This window comes from Rhipicephalus microplus, chromosome 7, assembly GCF_043290135.1.
Source record: "Rhipicephalus microplus isolate Deutch F79 chromosome 7, USDA_Rmic, whole genome shotgun sequence".
NCBI lineage: Eukaryota > Metazoa > Arthropoda > Arachnida > Ixodida > Ixodidae > Rhipicephalus > Rhipicephalus microplus.
Genome location: NC_134706.1, coordinates 96,120,374 through 96,142,730, shown reverse-complemented (window position 1 = coordinate 96,142,730; position 22,357 = coordinate 96,120,374). Strand labels below are relative to the sequence as shown.

The 22,357-nt window shown below is 43.1% G+C and overlaps 1 protein-coding gene across 2 annotated transcripts in view; it reads right to left on the bottom strand.

Moving 5' to 3' along the window:
* LOC119180316 (uncharacterized) overlaps nt 1-22,357 on the bottom strand; it is a 34,764-nt gene that overhangs the window by 6,662 nt on the left and 5,745 nt on the right. Inside the window, exons 2-11 of one of the 2 annotated variants that reach the window (XM_075869486.1) lie at nt 19,900-20,025; nt 18,832-18,949; nt 16,671-16,716; nt 13,151-13,385; nt 11,408-11,529; nt 9,728-9,830; nt 9,010-9,198; nt 6,936-7,016; nt 4,492-4,722; nt 2,022-2,163 (exon numbers count right to left, since the gene is read on the bottom strand). In XM_075869486.1, coding sequence (XP_075725601.1) covers nt 2,022-2,163; nt 4,492-4,722; nt 6,936-7,016; nt 9,010-9,198; nt 9,728-9,830; nt 11,408-11,529; nt 13,151-13,385; nt 16,671-16,716; nt 18,832-18,949; nt 19,900-20,007 — 1,375 coding nt within the window. In that variant the 5' untranslated portion in view covers nt 20,008-20,025. The remainder of the gene's footprint in view (nt 1-2,021; nt 2,164-4,491; nt 4,723-6,935; nt 7,017-9,009; nt 9,199-9,727; nt 9,831-11,407; nt 11,530-13,150; nt 13,386-16,670; nt 16,717-18,831; nt 18,950-19,899; nt 20,026-22,357) is intronic. The other variant, XM_037431490.2, reaches the window with a different exon arrangement.

Here is a 22,357-nt window from a genome sequence, read left to right as displayed (position 1 = left end):
GAATGATGATAAGCTTTAAAGGTTTTATTGGCAAACCGTGAATCATCCGCTGGCCGCGTCCATCCGTTTGTCTGTCTGTTCATCTGTTTCTCTGTCTGTCCATCAGTACGTCTGTATGTCTGTTCATCCATCCATCCGTCCATCTAGTGAACACTCCAAGTACTACCATCTCGCATCTTTTCATCATATATTCATCATATACAAGTACCGCCATCCAGCGGACATTCGAAGTAGTAAAACGATAGGTGACTACTACATACAGGAGACGCACGACCCATGCCTTAAGGAGCTTCACCCTTAAAACGTAAATGGGGGTGTGTGCACAAGCTGTCATTTTGACAAGTAGACCCTCCTTTTTCCAGGCTGGAAGACAAGTCCAGTTGTCAAAACGTCAGCTCGAGCACACACGCCCTCCGTTTACGGATTCCTTCCCTCGAAATCTTCTATCTTCCCCATCCTGTTATTTTTTGGATATGATTATAAAGCATAATGCAGTGTGGAACTACGAATTAAATTGAGGTGCACATTAAGGAACCCCTGGTTATCTAAACTAAGTACAGTGTATTTTTTTTTTCGTTTTTGTTTTTTAACTTCACTACTGAAACACCACTACCGCTGCGGCTGGGAACTGAAGCCGTGCCCTAAAGTAAAGCAACGCAACACGTAATAGTGGCTAGACGTAATAGAAGCTCGACAATAAAATTGAAGATAAGAATACAGGAAGGGCCAATCTTGCAAGGTGACATAATGCCGTAAGGTTTGTTGCCCAGTGGAAAACGGTCGCATTTAAGCACAGGTTGTCGAGAGCTTTTAAGATTTTTAGGCAGTTTCGGAGAAACAACAAATAGACGAATGGCATGAGACCTGCATTGCCTAAAATGCTACTGCAAATTGCCTTTCAAGGTAAGATCATTACCTTGTGAAGAAATGTGGGGCTAATTCATTCAGTCGAAAAAGCAGAATGAACAGACAGCCAGATTTGGCAAGGCTCGCATTTGCAAACCATGGACTGCATTGCAAATGAGGAATTGGAATTAGAACACGTGAGCTGATATTAGCAGTTGCGAGTAAATATTTCTTCCATTCCCTGATGCAGGGGGTGCCATACCTCAATGTGACTGACATGCATATAGCAAATTATCATATTTAACAAAGTAAACGAGGGGCTGCCCCACTGTTCTTGCAAGGTAAATGATGCAAGTTTATAACTGTCAAGAGTCTGGAGATCCCTTATGGATAATAAGCAGTCGGAACAGGCACGGGTGCGTGCACAGAGCTCGACCCGCGTGACGCAAACCATAAACGAAGGTTGCAGTTCAATGAGCTGGCATTGTTTGCATGGCTACAGTCGAGGAAAGTCACACTGGCAGCTCTGAACTGTCGACGGAAACAGTGGCCGTTCAGTTCCAAGGGGCCGTAGGCTGTGACGCTGGCACTTTGTGGCATGGCCGTAGACCTCGATGACTTCGGGCCGAGACACCTTGCAGAAGTTCCGAATGCATCAAGAGCAGTCCCCCTTTGACTGTCAGCCAGCAACAATTCCCGAGATCCCACATCATGACTTTGAACAGGGTCAGAACTCTTATTTCGGCCCAACCTATGAAGACACCCTGCCATGTCGACGATGACCAGGAAGAGGCTTACGGCAGCTTGGCTGGCCGTTACGCAATCAAGCGACGATTCCAACGAGATCATCAACAGCAACGGTGTAGAACACAACACAACTGAGTTTGGATGACTTTCAGCAGTCAACAGAAGCGAGTAAGAGCGCTTTATTTGGGCTACAGTTCGACTGCGAGGCCAAAGTGACATTCTATCGTTAGGGCTCCAGACATCGAAGATATTGAGCGTGCAGAAAGAACTGAGCAATCTCCTTACACAAGGCAATAACAAATACAGAACATAGAAAAAATATCTTACTATAAGATGACATTTGTTATGTAAAAGGTTCGACTGTATTTTATGCTCAAATACAACAACACAGTTTGCACTGCTCCTTATAACTAATTAGGGCAACTTACGAAGCAAAGGAGCTGGTCTCGACACCACCACGGCCACCGGGTTCATGCGGATGGGGGCAGAGCCTCGATCTGGGGGACGCACCTGGCTCAGCGTTGTCATTGTGCAGCCAATCATTATGCAGAGACCCGCCCAGGATAGGAACTGCGTATGAAACGCTCCGGCTACATCCACTCTATGATACTGTGCTTGCACAGTCGATTTGCAGAAGGCTAAGCCCAGACGACAAAATTGACACATAGCTAAAACAAAGAGTATTCAAGCCAGTTCACCCATAAGCATGAATTACGCAAATTACTTAGAATGATTTACATGCACAGGCATGCGTACATCGCTTTGCTGTTTCATTGCCAAGTCAAGTTCTATTCATCTGCGCAACTTACAATGCTTATCCTAGCAAAAAAGCTGTCAGCATACATACAGCCTGACATGCCCAGGTGGCCGAAACTCGGCAACAAAAGCAGCACACACATGCCACTATACAAACAAATATTTTCTCATGACAGTTTCATCAATACAACAAGTGGCTGCCTGATCATACAGGCACCTACGCACATGTGCCCTTCAAAAAGGTTACAAATGCATAATTGATGAAAGCTTTGCGAATAACAAAATTTTGGTTGTGAAGCGAATTCAAACAACAAAGTTAAAGTAAGAATAGAATTTTAAATTATATGTGGTGAATATTTTTTCGATACTTTGAATCAAAATTGTTGAGAAGAAGTTTCAGAAGATCTTTCAGCATATCCCAAATTATAAAAAAAAATACAGCTCCACAACGGCGCCATCGGGCCGCACCATTTTGGGCTCGTCGAAAAGAGCATTTCTCAGTCTTCTAATTTCACACTTCAGCTATGTCTTCCATTTAGAAACGAGCTTACAAGAAGCAACTGTTTAAAGTCAGTTTCAAGGACTCCCACTGGTAGCGTCTATCATGTTGCACCAACAGGCCTGGCAATTGGTTTTCTTCGGGACGGTGTCGTCTGCTGCTTGCGCGTTGCGAGGTCAAGGCCGCCAACAAAACGCGCTGCTAGGCAATGGGTATGCGTTCGTTCTGTACTCACAGGTTGACGATGATTTAGAATATGGAGGAATAAATGAGGAAGGAGAGGGAGGTTAGCCAGTTCTCAGACCGGCTGGCTACCCTGTGATTTAGAATATAATTGCACTTTAGCTTGGCAGCTACTAGCGCAAGGTCAATCATCAGATTAAGACGGTGTGCCGTGCTTGTAGCGAACATTGCAGATGTGCATCTCGGGCCAACTGCACCTAGTGCTGACTCATGGGACCTGCTTATCAGAACTTTGGATATGGTGATGAAGGTTATCAAGAGCTGGCACCGTCTACTCGCGGTTGAGCACAATGTACCTTGAAACATCGGGCACCGGGGCTATGCACACCGCGACCCAGCTCACTGCTCGGACTCATGGCTAGGCCTAAACCACGCCCACAGCACGTGTACAAGACAATCACCGACTTTGTCGGCAAGAACATCGGGCTAGTGGTCATGTGAAAGCGATGAAATTGCAGGGTGCTTCATAGCATGCAAATGAATTGCACCACCCCCCGGCTACTCGAAAATGTGAATGGGCATTTTATGCATTGGTGGCAGAACCCTATAACTAAGCTTGCTGCATGGCAACCGCTTGGAGCACCGGTGGATGTGACTAGCAGTTTCGCACGTTAGCGCCCCAAAATGCGAGACCAAAAATGCTGCATGTCAATTATCATCTTTATATTCATTTTCTATTACTATAAACCGTTATACAGTAGATGAACCTCTCTTAAACGAAATTGCTGCTTGAATGAAACAACTGTCTCTAATATGACTGGTTTCGTACTTGAACATTGTACCCCTGTTTGCTCAGTAAACGAAACTCCTATTCAATGAAACCCATTTTCCTGGTCCCTTCAGGTTTCATTTAAAAGGAGTCTACTGTATTTACTTTGTGGAAATTGAAATACCTCGAGCAGAAAAATTTCGGTAAGAATCAATCGAACAGCAAACACTATTCGAAATATATTCTTAAGTTCGAATATTGGCACACGTCTAAAGATAACATAACTGCCAGGAAAAATATATACTGTCATAATAATTAGTATTAAAAGCAGTAATCAAAAGCAATAATAAAGAATGTGCATGCACCACTTACAAAAAATGTGCCTGCATGTGATGAATACATCTTAAAGAGGTATGCACACGAGCAGAACTTGGAAGCTTTACAGGGAAAATTGAAATTTATCAAGAATTAAAGATATCACACAATTTCATGCGTAACATAATCCGTACCTCAAGCGGCTCGGTGTAGTCACTCAATTTACTGATTTATTTATTTATTTATCTATTTAGCTCAACTGAACATTGTTAACCAAAACTGCCCCACAGCTTGGCACAAGCAAAGGCTTAAAGGTACAGGAACATTCTCGATTGTTTTCGAAATGACCAATACATTCTAGCATAAAGCCGCTCACCTTAGCAACCAGGCGTTCATTGGTGCTCTTCGGCTGGACGCGGGTGAACACGAGCGCAGGCATGATGACGCAGATGAGCGTCCCAATGGTGGACCCCGTCAGGCCCAGCACGATCTCGATGTTGGGCACCAGGCAGGCTGTGACCAAGGTGGCCCCCACCAGAAGCACCGTCAGCAGCCGAAACTGCCCGTCCGGGATGTAGTCGTACGAGGGGTCGTGGAACTTGCTGCCCTGTACGGGGCAAGCATTTACCGTTGGGGCGTTCAACCACGTGTGTTGGCTCATGTGGGCGTGCTAGTGACATACAGTAGAGTTGCGATAATTGAAACTCTGATAATTCATACTTTTGAAAAACAAAGTGCACAGCGTTACACACTTCATTCAGTGAACTTCTTGTACAGCCTCAACAACATGGCACACTATGTATGAAAAGCATACAATGTATAGGTCCGCATGAGTGGTCATTCAGTATTCTTTTTCTTCACGTCAACACGGTGCTTTTCAGAGGGTTGGCATGGCCTTACACGATGCTGGTGGGAAATGGAGACAAGACCGTCTGCAAGTTGTGGCGGAGAAGGCATGCAAGTGTGCAGAAAAAGAAAGGAAGATGCTGACGATGCAGTGCAGGCACAGAAGCATGAACCAAACTCACCAGAAATGGAGTAATACATTCAGACCTCGTTATAGTTAAATTGCATTTTACACAAAAATAGGTTTGTTATGTACGAAAATTCGTTATAGAGGTGTATTGCTAATGCTATATCTCTTGCACAAGTGTTCTTCATTTACTTTGTTATAACCGATATTTTGTTATATCCAGGTTCCTTATGTTGAGCTTTGAGTGTATTCTTATGCTTAGTAAGATGACACTAAAGGTGGTAAATATTGAACCAAGCGAAATGCGCAGCAAGACTGGGTACCTTACAGCAAAAATACGACAGTTCCTGCTTATTGTAGCCACCAAAAAATGGCTACCACAGGGAACGAGACGAAATTGCACACTGTGGCAGTGCCCAGTTATTGTGTTTACACTATTAACTCAGTAGGGGAACGTAAGTTTGTAACGGAGTGCTGCAGGTTGGCTTTGACAGCCCGAAATTTTTTCACGTGAACCGTTAGCAGGGTACACGCGTAACTCTTACTCTCGACCTTTTCACGATTTAGATGTTGCGACTTGGAACAAAGCAAACGCATTTAAGCTCAGACAATATCATAGACACCGTGAAATAAAAATTGCGTGAAATGACAAGGACGAGCTGATAAAATGGCATACACACGCACTGGAATCATTTTCTAAGGTCACACTCTGTTGCCCAATGGCACACAGAATGACGCATTAATTGCTTTGAAAGAAGCAAAAAAGTGTAATTTAAGGGCTTGTTTTTTTTTGTTAGACACAATATTTATGAGAACTTGCAGAGAATGATGCCAAAGAACGGGATGTTATTAGCAGTGATTGTAGCAAGAGTGAAGACGGGGACTATGGATTTCGTGCCGACCGATTTTGCCCCTGCGATCTCAGACGACAGCGCAGCTCTGGCCGACTGGCTCGCCCTATGCCATTTCCAGCCGCCGACAGGAGCTCTTGCTGAGTGATGCCCCGTCCTCGGACTCCTACGACCGTGTACATCTTTCCTATTTTCTCCTTGCTTCTGGGTGTCGCTGTCCCTGCAACACACTCTCTCCTTCCTCCTCTTTTTATTTCTATACCTTTAATCCTATCCTTTTAATCCCTCCTTTCCCCCATCCCTCGTGAGCTACTGCTGAGGTGTCACACTCTGATGCAGACAGTTATGCAGCTCACTTTTATCTTCTTTTCTTCTTTAAGAATCACATAAGAAGAAGAGTGAAGACAGTTATCCTTTCCGGCACTTTTCTGAGGTGTCACACTCTGGTGCAGACAGTTACGCGGCTCACTTTTATCTTCTTTTCTCCTTTAAGAATCACATAAGAGAAGAGTGAAGACAGGTGTCCTTTCCGGCACTTTTCTTTCTTCGCATTGGCATTTAAATTACTCCTAATAACATCCCCTCTACTTCTCTTGGCATGATTGTCAGTCAGTTCTCATTAATATTGTGATCATTGCCTACGTGACATCAAAATGACTTAAACTTATTTGTTAAGTCTACTTTTTTTTTTCGCATCTGACACTACTCTGATACTGTTCCATGATCTCCCAGCTTCCAAAAACTTAGGAAGTCTGTTTTACCACACAATACAGCTGTCGCAATCATCGCAATATCCTAGCTGCCCAGCGACGCCATCACAAGGGCATGTAGACTCAGTTGAGCAAGTCTCCTTCTACTGCAGTGCTACTGCGAGTGACTTTCCAGTGTTAGGTGGTGCAGAGAGCGTAATGAGTGCACTGCTACGAGCAGCGCGGTGCTGCACTTTTGCGAGAGGGCGCTACGACTCCCTAATCACTTGACAAGCCCGACACTTGCCTGTTCCCCGGGAGAGACCGGGGCCAACATAGTTTCGTACTCTGGGGCACTTGGGCTCAGACACACACGAGAGCTGTTGGCCTGCGCAGGACGACGACACTGGGCGTTATTACGAGAGCGCAAACGCAATGTCACGTGATGTGGGACGTTACATAGCAACACGGCGTGGTTAGTTTCTATATTAAATCCCTGGGTGCACTCTCTCAAAGATCGGAAAGTGAAAAGAAAAAAAGAGATAGAAAACTTACAGAATGCTTAAAGGCTCTTTCCCATTTTTTTTTTAACATGAAATGGCTCAACATAAAACACGGTATTGATTTAGATAGAGACTGAATGAGCAGTAACATGATTTTTATGTATGATAAAATGCAGTTGGCATTCACTTCATTCTGAAGGGAAATGTCCTATTGCACTCTAAATTTTTCTAGACTTTCTTCTTAAGATTCAATTCTTAAAAGGCTCTTATAGATGTGTGATGCAGATGTGGAATTTTTATTAATTATAACTGTTGGGGTTTAAAGTCCCAAAACCACCATACGATTATAAGAGGCGCCGTAGTGAAGGGTTTCAAAAATTTTGACCACCTGGTGTTTTTTAATCTGCACCTAAACCTAAGCACATGGGCCTTAAGCATTCCCGCCTCCATATAAAATTAGGTTCCTGCGACCGGGATTCGACCCAGCGACCAGCAAGTCAGCAGCCAAGTGCCTTAGCCACTAGACCACCGTGGCGGGTAGATGTGGAGTTTCGAACTCCGGGGTCTACCGTAGATGTTTTCATTTTTGTATTTGCAACTCAGTGAGTAGCTTTCAGACACGAGTGATGGCAGTGGTGATACCGTAATTTGAAACTGGCATTTATGCCCAATCAATGACGTCTGCTGATGTTTATCTCTGTGCTGTCGCAACCAGCGCATTAAAGCTAATCTGGCGTGATGCATGGCAACAGAAACACAGAGAGATAAGGTGTTAATGGTCGGTGCCAACTTTATAACCAGTTTCAGTCCCCTAAGTAGATTGAACTGTGCTCCTGGCAGGTGGCGTGAGTGTTCGCAGGAACCACCCAAGCGAACACTCAAGTTACTCAGGTTATTATTTCATGTAAATGGTTATTAATCATACAGCCTACTTCAATCCCCACATTCGTCCACGTCCACGATGCTTCAAAGGGTTCTATCGTAGCACTTCATCTATTTATATTTATTTACCTTCAGGGTCAACAGACATAACAGAGAGGAGTAGTAAAAAAAATTTGTTTTTAAGTAAAATTATTTTAAGTTTCATGTGAGCTAGCGCAGCAAAAGTAAAATATCAGGCAATAATTTTAGAAGCCACCAAAAAAAGTAATTGCGAGCCCAAGCAACATAGCACTGAAAAATTCAAGAGCACAAAGACCCTGGTCATGCAAAAGCGATGAAAATGCAGGGTGCTTCATTGCATGCAATGAATTGCACCACCCGCCAGCTACTCGGAAATGTGGATGAGCATTTTATGCATTGGTGGCGGACCCCTCTAACTAAGCTAGCTGCACGGCAACCGCTTGGTTGCCGTGCCGCAACTCTACTGTGAAAACGCTGTACTGCGCGCAACTACTAAGGGATGATCGGTTCCACATAGCGGAACAGCGGTTGGGTGAAACGGCGTCAGTTCACTGCATACAGTTTCAATTCACTCATGAGGAGATGCAGTTTAAAGAAAGAAAAAAAGGCATAGAACGATAACCAACAACACTTAATTTTTCAACAGGCTGTAGCTCTTTCAGAACTTGCGCACTGAACACTCCTCTATCAATACAATAGCACTGCAGAGGGAGATTCATTAAGATTATTAGCCGGACACTAGTTTAACAGTTTAACTATTCTATACACAAAACGCACACTGTGGTTTGCAAATTCTGAAAGAAACCGGGCGCTGCTCGATACAGGAAAGCCTTAATACCACAAGAACTAAAGAAAAAAAAAGCAGCAACTTGAAAAAGCAGTACTTATTTGGATATAATACCATGTTTGATTAGACTCCCTTCTAGCACATTCGCACTTACGAAAGATGGACACGGCGTCGTCGGCAAGACTCACCCGCTTGAAGAGCAGTGAGTGCAGGCTGGTGCGGCAGGGAAACAGGCAGAGCGGGAAGGAGACCACCAAGGTGGCCACGAAGCCCAGCTTGATGAACTCCGAAGCGAGGGAAGAGCCCAGCCGGATGAGCACGTTGCCCGGCAGAGGAGCCCCGCCCCCACAGAAGGCCACGTACCCAAAGAAGCCCATCTGCACACCATCCAGTACAGGAAGTGACCGCGTTCTTTTCAGTACACAGAAGAATGCATCAGGAAGGTAGCGAAGAACATGAGAAACGCTCAAGCTGCACCTCAAGAGGAGAACGTGAAAGCGTAATCTAGACTTGTGTGCATCACCTCCTCAACTACCAGCCCAGTACATACCGTCCAAACCGGAATATGTATACTTATATTTTTCTGGAAGTCACCCCTCGCATTACAATCATAAATATAGTGTAACTATGGTGCATGTTCGGCTACCAACCTAGAAAACTCGCTTTCAGAAAATCTAAATGACTTGCAGACATATTATTGGTACACATAATCATACTACATAAGCAAACATACGTTGAAAACTTTACCGAGATCAGTATGCATCTTATTAACAGATCCAAAGCTTTATGGTACAATTATAACAAAACGAAAGACAAAACTCAACGCCATCTTCGCGTATCAGATGATACTTTTGTCCATTCAGACACATACCGTGCAGAGTAAAAGAATGAAGCTAAAATACTTACCATGATGTAGACCATGGAGCACATCTGGACGGCACCGTTGACGACAGAGTTCATGCGTTTCAAAGACGGCTCGCTCACCGTATCAAAAATTTCGAAGAGTTGCCTACAAGAAACAGAAACCCTGTAGCGGCGCCAAATGATGTTCTCTGCCAGACTACAAACTTGACAGCACACCCCAGCTTGACGAGTCATCAGTGAAAGTGCGAAATTTCAGACATGCTTTGGTGCATGCAGTGAGATTGGGTTAATAAACAGCACTGAGGACATTCTGTCATCGGGTTCTTGTTTCAGAAAGTCCCAGAAACTGTGCCTTTTAGTGCTTATGTAACTTTCTCTATCAGCAAGCACTTTTTTTGCATAATACATTCACACCCACTTATAACGATCCCTGATGTAATAATCTATCAGTCATAAAGGCCGTACTTTGGTGCACTAACTGTTTTTCTATGCTCCCAATCAAAACTACTTCCACGTGTAAAGCGGTCACTCATTTTAAGCTGTTTCTTCAGTGGCTGAATGGCAGTCATAAAAAAATAACATGAGGCGCAGCACGAAGACTCGCAGTCAACTTTCACATAGTATCCTTTTCCGATGCCCTTTTCTGCCTCTACAACAACCTAGGATGAAGCAAATAATGCCTTGGAACGTGCAAGAAGCTATATATATACCTTTTCATTGTATAACATTTCACTACGACCCTCAACTCACCGACGCCACAATGTGCCGCAATAGGCCTTCCATTTGTCGCCAAAAACCGGTCAATCAATAACTACTTTTGTGTGATTGCGGCGATGCATTCACGAATAAGAATCAGAAAATAGAGAAGGCAAAGTGGTGGCCAACAATGAACGTGTCATTACAATTAATTGATGGCGACCTTATCACAACCATCTACAGCTCAGTTTGCAAGAGGAATGAATCGTGCACAATAACGACAGTACAAGTACGCCATGCTGCTGCTCGCAAGTTCACTGCCACTGAATTGTGCGAGAACGGTCACGCAGTGCTTGCAAAATATTTGTCTTCGTCACGTTAAATGAACAGGGCACTAACACCACCCGTGCACGTTTGGGAGTGTAGCAAGCTCGAAGAACGCACAAGGGCGTTCAAATAGTAGGCAGCCAACAGCCCTGAAATGTTGCCGTGCGCTGTGTAAACCCTGTACTGCGCGCAACTACCAAGGAATGATCGGTTCCACATAGTGGTACAGCGGTTCGGTGAAACGTCAGTTCATTGCATACAGTTTCAAATCACTCGTGAGGACACAGCAGTTGTCAATATGGGAAATGGCCTAAGTTATCAATGCAGGATTTGTCGACACGTTTCAATAAAAATGAGCAGAAAAAAAAAGCTTAAGTCGCTAAGTGCACATTTCTAAGGGCGAGTTCATATAGAACGAACTTCCGATATAACGATCTCTTTTCGCAACATCTTGGAGTTATAAAGGGGTTCAACTGTATTAACGCTTTAGAGGTTCTAAACCATTGGCCTTTCACTTTGACATAATATGTTTTTTTCTCTTTAGTTGTTAAAGCTACACAGTGAAGCAGATACTTTCATTGACAGTCCTACCTGAGTGGTCCTTTCTCATCCTCGCAGTCCACTGTGTTTATTTAATGCTAGAATTACCCGCCGAAAGAGATGAAATGGGACAATGGACGAACTGGAGGTACTACTCACGGCTGACAGGAGAGAGCCATGGCAAAGATGGGCAATACTGACAGCAGGTTCTCATGCCGCCACAACACCACCCGGTCCCACCAAGCACCAGACCACAACACCGGGAAGCTCTCTATAAACACCTGCGTCATCACCACGTGCCAGCTGAGAAGGATTTTCACTGACATGCTACGCCAGCATGGCAGCGATATATGTGAAATTCTGCCGTTTGAAATGCACTATACTTTGTTTCACTCATACAAAAATTTTTTAAAGTTAGAAGCTAAATTCAACCGCCCCCCCTGCCCCCCCCCCCCCCCCCCGAAAAACCCTAATTCAAGCGTGCGATGGTGGCTTCAAGGCAGTTCTTCCCAACTATGCAAAGAAATTAGTTTCGCAGTAATGTGGGGAAACCATCTTTAGAAAATTTTCCACAAACTATGGTTTAGGGCGCGGATTACACATGAAAAACGCAGCTGATCCCTCTCTAAAGAAATCGGTATAACACAATAGCGAAACGAGTCTTCACAGAGGTAGTTGACGGTTTATTGTGCATGGTTTCGCTACCAGGGCGAAGGAAGGAATGAATTCTACAGCAATAAATTGCAATTCATGCAAGGAATGGCAAGTAGCTCGAAACTTGCCGCGCGTACCTCAAGCAGAAAGCCCGCATGAAACGAGCATATGCAGGACGAGCGCAGACAACCAACTGGCACAGCTTTACAATTAAAGGATGCTGCTCAAGCAGAAAGACGCCCAAAACGGATTCTTACAATTCTTACTTCTTAATGTATGAGAAGCATGCTCCCTTCATAAAAGGGTGCAGCAGCAAGCAAAGTGACCTTCACGCTTTTTTTTTAACCACTGTAACTTCAAAGTAAACTTGCGGGGGAAGCACAAGGGCACAAAGCACCCGAATTTCGAGATAAGCGCGCGTGCTAGTGAGTGACCATGATAGATAGCATGCGCACTTTGACCAGGCCATGTCAAGGCGCGCGCACATAACAACGGGTGTGGTGGTGCAGGATTATAATCTTTTGAGCGAGTGCACCCAATGCACACTTCTCGTGTCGCCTGGCTACTGATGACAAGAACTTGCTGAAAATGCCGAACTCTGAGGACCGCCAATGGTCCATGATTTATATAAATGGCTTGGCATTGACATCGCTGACATTGTACGTTCTGTTGCCAAGCGATTAGTGCCGCGTGCAAATTGAAAGGTCGCTGGTTCGACACCCCACAATGGAAGTTTTTTTCTTTGTAACCTATAAGAATTGATTTTACAACGTCATATCCGCGACAGAAGTACATTAGCAGAGCTGCAGTGGACCCCAGCATAAAACACTTTTGAGCTAGAAATGTGGCACCTGCACCTTTCATCTGCAAGCAAAATTGCGACTTGATGTCAACTCGCATACAAAGGTCCAACACAGCATAACCTTTGTTTAAGTAGACTTTGCAGGTCCATCTTTGTTTTACTAGAAAAACCTGCAATTCCAAATTATTTAGATACACTGATTTACACTGTAGCTTTCTCATTGTAGTAAATATCTTGCTGCCCGAAGCAATAATTTATATTTTAGAAACTACAAACTATGGTTGAAAAATAATGGCATATTTCCAACTAGAACACAAATATGCATATGCACAAGTTTCATTGAAATCAATCATGAATTTTAAAATCTAAAAAAAACTTGAAAAATCTTTCCGAGTGAACGAAAGTGTAGTACGGTTGTTAGAGTCATTGCAGAGGGGGGCGATTACCTTAAGCACGAGCAGGCAGTAGAATCCCAGCGAGAGGGCGGACAAGGAGGTCAGGCTGTCCAGGTTACGAAGCAGGCCCAGGGGCAGCCCGACGCAAGTGCCCAGCAGCAGCAGCACGGTCAGACGCAGCCGAGGGGAGGCCTCGAGCAGGAAGAAGTCCGATGCCAGGGGAGGGGCCAGGTCCCCCATCACCACAAAGAAGGCCACGCAGCTGCCCAGCAGAAACCCCAGGATGCTAGGAGAAGCAGTGGCGAGCCACAAAGACGATAACATGGGACACCAGGTGAGTTGGTACAGGTTCAAGCAGAATGGCGAGTTCGATAAGTTGGTGGATGTTCATCGTAGAATATTTTACAGCACAATGGGGTAGATATGGACAGATAAACAGAACACCGTGTCTCTTCTCTGCCCGTATGTTACTCGTTGCACTGTAAAATAATTATGATGGTATAGATTCATAGTGGATAAACAGCATGACAAATACAGAGAAAAGGTGAATAAAACAAATGCGGCCGAGAGCTGGCTATTAGCTGGGCGATGGGCAACAAAAGGAAACGGCAAGAGGAGAGGGTGGTAAAGGGCTGGGTTGGGCACATCTGGCTGGCATTGATAAAATAAAGAAGGCGTTGGTTATACAAAATAAGGCTGGCAGCCGGCTCTTTTGGATACGATATCGCGGAACTCCAACAAAACACCGGCGTAAGCAGGTACGGCCGCTCCAGGTAGAAGTGCTCATTTCACAGAATCTTTTCGCGATGAAAACGGACTGATGCTTGCTGAGATAGCATGCGTCGATCCCGACCACGCCCTTAAAGTTCACTGCTGCTACTTGAGCAACCCCCCCCCCCCTCCATGTTTTTTCATGCTCATTCAGGACTGGCGCTTTTTGGGCATTCCACGGAAGTTCTAACATGCGGTGTATATTATCTTATGCACCCTCCAGGTGGTAGAAAGTGGGCCGGCTCATTCGATCACTGCTTGAGCAGCGCTCACACGGTTCTCTCGACTCTAAATAGTGGAGAGAACCGTGGCATGTTATCGGTGTGAACTTCCTACGGAACTTGGCAGCGATGGCAAAAACCCGTCGAGGGTTTCCATATAGTTTCAACAAGTTTTGATCGCTTCATTAGCATTCTGAGTGACCTCTGCCTTCAGTTCCCATTTTGTTTAAATTTGCATCTATTTTTTTCCAATTTTCATACCAAACCTGCATGTAAGGAAATCCACTTTATCAATAAATTTTTATGGGCACTTCTCAACTTTGTTATATCTAGGTTTAGCTGTATAACAAACCCAGATATAAGGAATTATGGGTTATAACAAAGTAAATGAAGAAAAGCTCTGTCATAGATACAGTGCTACAAGTACAGTAGACTAGTGATAATTCAAACTCTGATAATTCATAGTTGGTTAATTCAAACAGAATTCTATTTGTTGGCTGATCCCCTATTCTTTCAATGTATTTAAAATCCTCTTACTTCAAACTCCGTCATTTGGTTAAATTATACTTTTTGCGGTTACATACCAGAAAACATCTGCTGCTTTCCAACTACTAGTATTTGAAAATTTGCATGCTTGAATAATCTTAACAGTCTAGAAATTAAAAATAAGTGCCTCAGGTCTTCAAGGAAAAAGGCTTTGGTAGTAAACAAATGTTTCAAACTAAGCACACGCATGGTAAATCATGATGCTTCTCAACTGGTATAGACAGCTTCGTGCTGAAGGCATATATAGCAAAGAAGCAGTTGGCCATTCACAATTTCATTAAAAGGTCTGATCAGCAGTAATTCGCCAATAAACTTCTGGACTTTACGCCTCTGATTTTTGTTTATTTAGTGCAGTAAAAATTTAAAAGTGCTTCAAAAAAATTTTAAGGTGATAAAAACAATGTGTCACCTTGCCCAGAGTCATATATCTGGGAACTTCTCATAATTCAAACTTCTTGATAATTCAAACAAAACTCAGAGGTCCCTTCTAGTTTGAATTAACGACAGGCGACCTTACAAATTTTAGGATATAACGAGGTATTTTTGTGGCAGGTGTGACTTTGTCACGGTGAGGTTTGAGCGTATATTGTCGCAACATTGCAGTGAAGTTTATTGGTTGAACCACACATATATGTATGGTTCAAAAAAAATACACTTTAGTTGATAGTCAGTGCCATGTTGCATCTACTTTCTTTGAATTTTGTCTGCGTCTGCCACATCATTAGCCACAATGAAACGGAGACAAATAATTCAGATATTCAGATGTATCCTGATACTAGCCAAAAAGAGTCACTGCAATATCACGTATTACAACCTATTAGTAGCTCATCTTTCATTACTTTATTTCTTGACTGATAACACAACTTTAGTTTTCATATTCAGAACAATATAACAGCATTATTTACATGAATCTGTTGCTCGTACGAATGTAGAAATATGTGTGCTAACATTATTAAAGTAATTGATTGATATGTGGTCATGCGTGTCTAAGTCCCAAAACCACCATAGGATTATGATGCTCATTGATTATGGTGAATGGACGCCGATTATGGTGCTCATATGATTATGGTGAATGGACGCCGTAGTGGAGGGCTCCTGAAATTTCGACCACCTGAGAACATTATTAAAGTAGGGAACATTCAAAACAGTAGTGCCACAGTGCAATAAATGGGTTATGGTAGCTTGTAAGTGCTGTAGTGTTTGTAAAAATATTTTTTGTTTCCATCACTATCCCTTTTTGAAGCTAATCCGCATTTTCAAAAATACATCTGAATGAATCTTGACTAACCTCAAGCTAGAGATACAGATTCAATAACTACAACCCAACCTCTTTAAATTGTTTTAGGTCGGAATAAATGAAAAGATGAAATTATTACCTGCTAATCAGTTTCCAAAAATTTACCTGCGCTATGAGACAGAATTTAAATTTAAGCATAAAAAATTATCTTCCAAAATAAAAATGGAGGAGAAATGATTTTATAATGATGTGATGTCAGGATGACATATGCTGCAGAATGATAATTAATATTTTTGAAAAGACTGTATAGCAATTTCTGTACAACTGGCAGCATTTGCTCCCATTACACCACCACTGGCTAGTCTTGACTAGCATTAGCTATTTTCTCCGATACGAATGTAATACACTCAGATCTCGTTATAAAAAAGTTTCATGTTACAAGAAAATAAGTTTGTTATATCCAAAAATTCATTTAAAAGTTATTCCTAACACTGTACCTATTCCAAGACTATTTTTTCATTTACTTTATTATAACTAATATTTCAGTATTTCATAATCGAGGTTTGAGTGTCTAAAATAAAACAAGTCATTCACTATGCCTTTGCCTCCTGTTATTAGGCAATTTGCAAACAATGACAGTTCCCCGCAAGAAAATTTGCCATATTTTTTTCAGTCCCAGAGACACCAGAGACACACCGGTCAAGCTTGTTTCATGGAAGGCCAAGTTAGAGCAGAGTTGCAAGCCGATCACTGCATGTACAATGACGAAGCCACAACCACAAGCCGCAACACTCACCCAATTTCGACGACCAGCTTGCCGGTTGGTCCAAATGTGTGAAAAGCTGCAAGGGCGTTTCATGATTAGTCGAGAAAAATAACTATGTTAATACGTAACTAAGGAGGAAGGAAGGAATGAAAAAAAGGGAGAAAAGCAGAGAGGTTAACCAGACAGCAGTTCAACTGGCAACACTGCACTGGAGCAAAAGGAAAAGGGTAGTGAGAGAGACAGATTAAAAAGATGAGACATTAGTGCTCTCAGTACATGTTCAACAACTTTCTGAAGGCTGTCATGGTGATACATATTTACATCATGTCGCAGGTCATGGATATGTTTAGTCAAAACCATGCCATATTTCAAACAGTTCCCGCATCCTGCTCATAAATGGGCAGACACCATAACGAGATGGTTGACTGTTGCATCAATAAAAAAAATGTTGACCATGCTTTTTTAATGATCAGCATTCACGTGTCTCACCATTGAAGGGTTGAAACAACTTGACAAAACTTCTTCATTTTGTGCACTGTTTGTTGAACATTGCATGAAAATGGGGGGATAGAGAACAGATAGAGAACACAGAGAAAAAGCGCTGTATAATGGAAGGAATAAGGTGCCAACGAGATGAACACAGGAAGTGACCATTAACAAATGACTACTAACGACTACAAGTCACTAACGGACGTTTGTCTGTGTCACTTCTCGGGTTCACCTCGTTGGCGCCTCATTCCCTCAATTAAACGTGCACAACCTAGCGCAAGAAAAAGTTCCTCCCAAAAGTTCTGCATGTTCTCGCCTATTTAGACAAGAGCCATGTCTGTGTGCTCTTTATTGTCCCATCTCCACTTTTACACACTTATTCATACTCTGATATGTTGTAACTGGCCCTCTACAAATCGTTTTAGGGGCGAAGCTCCTTATGGCGTGGCTTGTGCGTCCCTCGTTATAGTGCATAACCACCGGTGGCACATACTTGAACGAGCGGTCTTTAGAATGTCCGCTGGATGGCGGCACTTAATATATAATGAATACATGATGAAAAGATGTTTGATGGCTGTACTTGGAGTGTTCACTAGATAGACGGACGGAGGGACATACAGATGGACAGACTGACATGCACAGACGGACAGACAGACAGAGGAGCGGACGGAGGGATGGACGAACAGACTGACAGACGAACCAATGGGCAGACGGAAGAACGGGTGGACGCATAGACGGTCACACAGATGGACGGACACATGGACAGATGCATGAATGGACGGACAAAAGCACGAACAAAATGACAAACGCTTCGCCCCACCAATCATCATTCACTCCGTGGATACGCTGTGATTTTTATTATCTTCTGTATGTAAAATTCTTTCCGACCATTACGCTTCACAACACTTCAGTGTGTCCAGTAGTCAGGGACTGCCTCTCAAACTTTTGTGGCTTCAGCAATCCCACTTTTGTATTTTGACATTATATTAACAATGTCAAGGATTGCTAATTGGCATGAGCTCTAAAATCCAAGTGGCTACACCGGGCACAAAAGTAATATTAGGGAAAGCATGCTAGTTTTTGGATACCTGCTAAATAACAGGTACTCCCACTGTTGCTCAGGTCCTACAATAGTTTAAAATTTTCAGTTAATATCTCTGTTTACAGCTGGATTAGTGATCTAACAGCTAGATTAACATTTAATCAACATCTATCCATTAGACTGATCAATTAATGGTTTTGCCAACATTAATTTGTTGCAATGCTACAGTGATACATGGCTGATTTTCTCCACAGAGAAATTTTGTTGCATCCAACAAACCACCATTTCTGGTGCACAGTGCTTCACAAATTGAAACAGAAAATGAAACTTTCACGATAACGAGTGATGTGCAAGATACTCACTACAGCCACATCATGTCACTGCCAATCTAGCTGCTAAAGGTATTATTGGCTTTGATGGAGGTTTTCGAGCCCAAGTTACATTGATATGACACTGACTGAGCATGGCAAACACGAGAGTGTGCACATTATGAGGCTTAGATGACTTCACTCAATTTATGAGTGCCGTACATAGCTCAGCCAGGTTCAGGAGCTCAAAACACCCAGCAATGTAGCACTGCTTTGTACAATAAAAAAAATGCATTTTAAGCAATATTAGATATCCCAACACAATACGACGGTAAAGTCGAGGTCTTCTCACCTAGGAACTCATAGTTTCGACGCCTGGCCGTGATGGCGGACTTGAGGAGCAGATGGCAGGTCATGCGTGTCAGCAGACCACTGACTAGCAGGAGAAGCGAGCTCAGCACTATGCCACACTGCATGAGAGAGAGACACTCGTCACTGAAAGCGTCAGCTTAAAAGCCTCCCTTCTGCACAATGCCTAATTGTGGCACTGCACCTATAAAACTCCACTACGTGCTGCTCAGGCACGTAGTGGAGCAGTCGTAGTGGAGCACTCGTTATGCATTCAGGAGCGCTCAACTGCACCAACGTTTCCCTCGTGACCCTAATGTTGTTCTTATCGCGTAAGTTTCACTTCTGGAGCTTGGTTTCCCCTCTGATGGCACTTGGCATGACAAGGTTGGCTTGGATGTGCCATAAAGAGATTGTGCTAGTGCTCCAGCGATGATACACACCGCCGCAATACGGCGAGAAATGGCACCAGTGCGCCTGAGACAATGCCTCTCAGTAAGGTGGTTACTTTTGTACAAAATTTTTTTCTCCCTGTTTGGCTTTAGGTCGAGATTGCCTGCAGTCTGATTCTGTGGGACACACACACTAACCCCCTTCCATTCCCTTGAGTGTGTCTTCCTTCACGAGACTTCCCCCATGAATGCAAATGAATAGATATCTGGCCCCCAAAACAAGCACGTTTTACTCAATATCCCCGTACGGCGAGTCGAACTTCATCAGTTCCTCAAAATGTTCTTCCGTGTGCTATATCCGTAATGCAGTTTAGCTAGCCGTGTTACGTTCAATGCACAATAAATGTTCTCCTTTTAGTACTGCTGTGCACTATATCTCTCTAATCTTGTGCTCTAGTTCGAGAAATCTAGTAATCCTGTTTTAATTTTGCAAGGATTAAAACAGAAATTACTATTATAACAATTCCCAACAGGATCTCAATTTCCAGCCATCATATTGAACGTAGCTGACATGTTCACAGGTTTAATGCCCATAGACTGTTCTGGTACTCTCCTTGTGCTGTGTTACCCAGCGCACTGTCAGCGCTTAATATTCATAGTAGATGTAGCTGTGCACTTGCCTTCTCGAAGCAATAGGGCATGGCGAGTATGCTGACCCCTATGATGCTGTTGCCTAGGTTGATGGTGTTCTTCAGGGAAGAAGACCACGCCATGTCTCCTGCCGTCATCCACCTGCTCACCTAAGGCTGCACGCAACAAGAGATGCAAGACAAATGTTTGCCATTAGCCATCGTCAAACAGTGTCACTGTCGTGAAACACAATTACACTTCACTTACTAATGAAATGACAGCTTCACTTCATTAACAGCAGTTCATAATATGGGGACACCTGTGCTGCTAATGGGACAACTGCCCAGCTGCAAGGTTATTTACCTAAGGGGTTATTCCAAACACAGCCAAAATATTAAGCTCGAAGCTCAATGGCCCAAACCAAGTACCACACAGCTTTATACTCGCCCTACTTCATTGAATCATTCACAACTTTAACAGTACTTCGCTTTTTTGCTCAAATCACTCGAGTTACCCTATCAGCATACTGGTTAGTTAAATTATTACATGAGTATCTCACTATACTTACAGATTTTCAGCACAATCAGAATGCCAGAAAAACCCATTTCATTTCAAACTAATATTCTCATCTCCCTTTTTCTCAAGCACCACTGATGTTTTTTTTCGCTTCAATGTGTCTCCTTGTTCATCACGTTTTTTTTTTTGTTTTGTTTTTCAGTTGATACTTCTTTTTCTGATGCAGCATAGGAACCTTTTCATATCTCCAAACATCCAACATCCACACAGTACTACCAATGCATTCAACCGTACGAGAATGAAATATACTACCTGAATGAATAGTTGATAAATGGAATCCTTCACTGCTTGGAAAGCTTCGAACTTGCCACATTGTGTACTAAGTATTCCCAATCTATTTACTTGTTTTAGTGTAGTGTTATCAACGAATGTTAACACCACAATAATGATTTATGTTAATGCATTTCTGTATACGTTATCAAGACTTGTTAATGCAAATATTTTTTTATTTTTATATCATGCTCCATGTAAATGTTTCAAATGTATAAATTATTTTGTATTATTGCTAATGCATTATTCTTGTCATTTATGTCAACATGCAAATGTCGTAACTTAATCATGCTCCCACCTTATGCAACATCAAATATGGGGCCCACGAAAGCAAAATATATATCAATGGCAAGTAAACATAATTTGCGTAGCTTCAGCTTCAACCCGTCAAGCAACGTGGCCACTGTTCCACGTGCCACGCGACACAGTGCAACAGCTGCAGCCCTCGACAGCTGCGACCTTTGTGACACCTGTCCCACATAATCTGCTGACAGACCTGTCATGCATTTGGCTGTGCAGCTGCTGGTTATAGCACTATCTTTGAGAAAAGATAATGACTCAAAAAAAAAAAGGTAGCTGTGCTTCAATAACGGCTAGTTAGTTCATTCTTTTTCAATGACAGTCAAAGACAGAAAGAGCAACTGAGGGATGCAAATTTTGTTGGATAAAATTGTATTAGGCTGCTGCAGTCGCATAGTAACTCTGTGTTTATGACATAAGTGAGCAGATGTCTTGCTGCGGCAGCTGCAATCCATCACAAGAGCATTAAGCAGCTATAAGAATTTCTTTCGAAGACTTTCCGAGTGCTTCTATCTCTGTGTTGATCCTCGAGTCACGCACTGTCATCGTTCGAGGTTGAAACATTGCTTGCAGCACAAAGCAGCAGCTACCAAGCCAACAGAATGTGAAACCACACAAGGCACAGGGCAAATTAATTTTGATAAGTGAAATGGAAAAAAAAATTATGAAGTTGCCCCCCCCCCCCCCCCCCTAAAAAAATATCACAGGTGCCCCGCCGCAGTGGTCTAGTGGCTAAGGAACTCGGCTGCTGACCCGCAGGTCACGGGATCAAATCCCGGCTTTGGCGGCTGCATTTCCGATGGAAACGGAAATGTTGTAGGCCCGTGAGCTCAGATTTGGGTGCACGTTCAAGAACCCCAGGTGGTCCGAATTTCCGGAGCCCTCCACTACGCCGTCTCTCATAATCATATGGTGGTTTTGGGGACGTTGATATGTGGGGTTTAACGTTCCAAAACCACTATATGATTATGAGAGACGCCGTAGTGGAGGGCTCCGGAAATTTAGACCACCTGGGGTTCTTTAACGTGCACCCTTTGGGGACGTTAAACCCCACATATCAATCAATCAAAAAAATCACAGGTAGCTTCCCAACTCACAACTTCATTGTCCTTTGCATTATCATTTCTATCTCTACATTTAAAAACAATATAATTAACACAATGCTTTCAGTAATAATTTCACAAGATGATGACTAACAAAATTTCTGCCCCTCAGGTTCTTTTCTTCTTGTTCTATGCATGGCAAGAGTGACGACTCTTGTAGCACAGATCGCTTCAGGCAACGAAAGAAGCATTGACTGGGCAGCTGTCTGCAAAGATTGCACACCAGATATCGCTTGCAGTGAAAAACAACTGTCTATAT